Genomic DNA, 3,391 nt, shown 5'->3' with positions numbered 1-3,391 from the left:
AAAATCACATATATAGATATGTACATATAAATCTACATGCATACTAAGTAGGAATAACCATGCACGACAAGATATTAAACTCATCTGATAAAGTTATAATATTAATGGAGAATTACCATCGAGAAGCAATGTTATTAAGAAATGGAGAATTAAAAGTATCATCAAGAAAATGGTTTCATTAATTTATAGCATCTCAAATGTAGAAATGCCAATGATACCTTTCTAAGAGGATGATCATTGGGTAGGAAGCTTCCTATCATTTTCCCATACACTTCACATGTTGAGAAGTGAATGAGGCGCTTGTTGTTTTCTGAGCAATACCTAACTTGCACATGCCACAATAAACTAAATCAATACCAAAGAAGAGTACAAAAAGGATTCAACTGGAAATGAACAAGCCCAGGGGTCTCAAAACTAACAACTGGGAGAGCATCAATGAAATTACTGAAGATGGTGTCTAGTGGGCGGGTGTGATAATCAGCAGGAGTGTAGATTGCCGCCAGATTAATCCGACATCTTGATGAGGCATTCGAGCCTGGAGTCGTGCTTGATATTGAGGCGGTGGAACTAGATCTGACCACCCCAAGGGTGGGGCGCGGCTTCTTACCCCTCTGCCGCGTCGAATAGGTGCTTGATCTTGTCGCTGTAGACGTCCACTGCCAGCACCGTGTGCAACCTAACATAATGGATAGTATTAATTTGAGATTTTGAGAGAAAGCATACATTTAGTATAAATCACAAAGGTATTTATACGGATCAATTTGAATGCTCGATGGTTTATAGAATGCAAGCAGTTTCTCCACCTCATAACCATATCAAGTATAAACCTTTGTAGCTAAAAAAAGGCATAACATAAGGATTGAAGGTAAACAAATGAGAAGTTTTTTCTTCCCATTTTTTGTTTGTCTCCGAAAGGAGTTATTACTTTTGAACTAATGATGTCGATCCACATGTCATGAAAAATCGCAAGTAAAATAAGGATTTATATGGGATTTTGTTTTTTCTTCCTAACTGGATTAAAGATATGAATATCTCATGAAAAAAGAAATCGCAAGTAAGATGAACTATACTTAAGATTGGCATACAATACTGATATTCGATGAAAATCTATTTGTAAATTTCCCCTTTTATCCAATACTTTGACATGGTCCTTAGGAGATGAGATGCAACAATTTCCAATCATAAGCTAATTTTCGAGTAAATCACTCTCCTACACACTACAATAAGCTAAAAAAAATATATAGATAACACATAAGCTCAAATAAGATCACACAAGAGAAGAATTTTTTTTTTTACAGATTGTGAACTTATTAGAGTTGTAAGAACAATAGCAGACTGTTCACACCTCTTTTACAATGGGTCATGCTCCAAAAGTGAAACCGAGTTAGAGTAGAAAAGCACTTGAACGTATATATATGTTTATCGTTATCTTAATCGTATGTCACATTGCTTAATGACTTGGACCTCTATGAGGCAAATGATCTCTAGAGAATCTGGATCACATAGAATCTGTTCTAAGATATCTTTTAGTGTTTCTTGATGCATGTTCTAGTTGACGTCTTCTAGATTGTCACTAAAAATTAGAAAGACGCTACTACTTCAATGAGATGAATAATCCAAAATGGAATAACTACTGAAAAATTTAGCTTATTTCTCCTGCCATATATAATATCTTGAGATCCTATCACTTCAAACAATGTCAAAATCGCTTTATAGTTGGTTGGGGACAATCAACAAACACATTGTGGGCGGTTAAAGTGGACATCAAAGATCATCCGCCTGGATTAATTGAGAGAGACATAAAAATGAAGAGGCGTGAAAAGAGGAAGTATCATACAATTCAAGCAAATCAGATGCAACCAAAATATAATATGAAACGTGATACCATCAAGGAAAAAGATCCTTGCAAAAAGTAGCACCTTTGGGATTGGGCATTCACCTGTCTGTCACAAGGAGAAATCTTTGAGGTAACTGGGATCCTTCCGGGCTTGCTCCTGGAACTTCTTGAACCACCGGTCAAGGATATCCATGGGCACGACGAGCCAGCTTCCGTCAATCCCGCAGAAGGACTGCATGAAATTGAAGAGGTTCTCGCCAACCCTAAGAGCGAGTCGCTCGGCCTTCGTCTCCACGCCAGCGTAAGCGACGGGTGGCAAGGAGGCGAGGTCCTTGACCGAGACGCCGATCTTGGCGGAGGTGAGCGCGAGCTGGAGGGGATTAGGGTTAGGGTCAAGAATGGGGGGTTCTTCGGAAGGGTCAGGCCAGGGGAGGGAGAGGAGAGCGGATGGGTGGGCAGGGTGGATGGCGCCGCAAAAGAGGAAGGGATGACCAGGGGGATGGAAGTGGACGGCAAGGGCCTTCCCGGGTGGGAAGGAGGAAGCCGCAGCCGGGAGGAGAAACACACAGAGTTCTCTAACGTCACGGTAGGCATCGCTAACGAGGGAGTTCATGTCAAGGATCCAATGGAGTGGGTCGATCTGCGCGAACACTGATGCGTCCATGGGGAAGCTCCGCTGTAGTCAAGGTTCTTCTCCATTTTCTTTGATGACTATTTAAAGTCTTCTTCATCGGATCGGTGGAACTTAGTATCACCTTTCCCCTAGTCATCTTCATCTTGCCTCCCTCCGCCGCTACTACTCTGAAACCCTAGAAAATAAGACTAACTCGTCACCTCTCCTTTCTCGAAATGCGAAGAAGGGTTCCTCTTCTTACCCAAAGGGAGGAAGTGGAGGAGATGCGTCGTGAGTCAATCTTGATCGGGAGAGGAAGAGGCGTCGATCTAAGAAGGGGAAGAGGGAGATGAAGCTGAGAGAGATGGTTGGACGGCTTACGGTGAGGAGGAAAGTGGTGGTGGCGTCGCGACGGTATACGATGCACGACGCGATATAGGTTTAGGTTTGGAGGGAAGAGTGAAGTGTTGCAAATTTTGGCTAAGTATTAGTGGGAAAATTAAATTATTTTATTTTATCATATACACCGGGTTTTAAAAACTGCTGTTAAAATCGGTATCTATTAACGAAAAAAGGCGCTCATAGACATCGGCTTAAAAAATCGATGTCTGAGTGAAAATCTACGCTTATAGACACCGATTTTTGGAAAAACCGGTGTAAAATACTCAAAGACATCGATTTTTGCTTAAAACCGTTGTTGTTCCACCGATGTCTATGAGGGTTTTTCTTATAGTGCCAATAAAACTCATAGGCAATATCCAAAAGTAAACTAATACAAGTCCAGATGTCAAAAGCAGAATAAGTCTAAACACAATCTAAACAAGAAAAACTAAAAGAGCAACACTCGTCTTCGTGGACTGCAGGGGACTAGCGACTGGAACCCTCCGGACAGCATCAACCTGAAAATAACAATGGAGGAGGGTGTGAGTCCAACACTCAGC

General features: G+C 41.4%; 1 protein-coding gene across 1 annotated transcript; it reads right to left on the bottom strand.

Moving 5' to 3' along the window:
• Positions 1–1,946: 1,946 nt before the first annotated feature.
• Positions 1,947–2,613, bottom strand: LOC121978186. Its single transcript, XM_042530562.1, has 2 exons — positions 2,593–2,613; positions 1,947–2,513 (listed from the first exon to the last, which is right to left on the bottom strand). Exons 1-2 carry the CDS (start codon positions 2,611–2,613, stop codon positions 1,947–1,949), a joined length of 588 nt encoding a protein of 195 aa, XP_042386496.1.
• Between the last annotated feature and the right edge of the window lie 778 nt (positions 2,614–3,391).

This window comes from Zingiber officinale, chromosome 4B (assembly GCF_018446385.1).
Source record: "Zingiber officinale cultivar Zhangliang chromosome 4B, Zo_v1.1, whole genome shotgun sequence".
NCBI classification, from domain to species: domain Eukaryota; kingdom Viridiplantae; phylum Streptophyta; class Magnoliopsida; order Zingiberales; family Zingiberaceae; genus Zingiber; species Zingiber officinale.
The sequence above is the reverse complement of the archived record's forward strand: the minus strand, read 5'-3'. Positions and strand labels throughout refer to the sequence as shown.

Coding starts and splice junctions, on each gene's coding strand:
- LOC121978186 (XM_042530562.1), bottom strand. CDS start 2,613: ATGAAGATGACTAGGGGAAAG. Junction 2,514..2,592: donor TGAAGATGACTAGGGGAAAG/GTGATACTAAGT, acceptor CCTTGACTACAG/CGGAGCTTCCCCATGGACGC.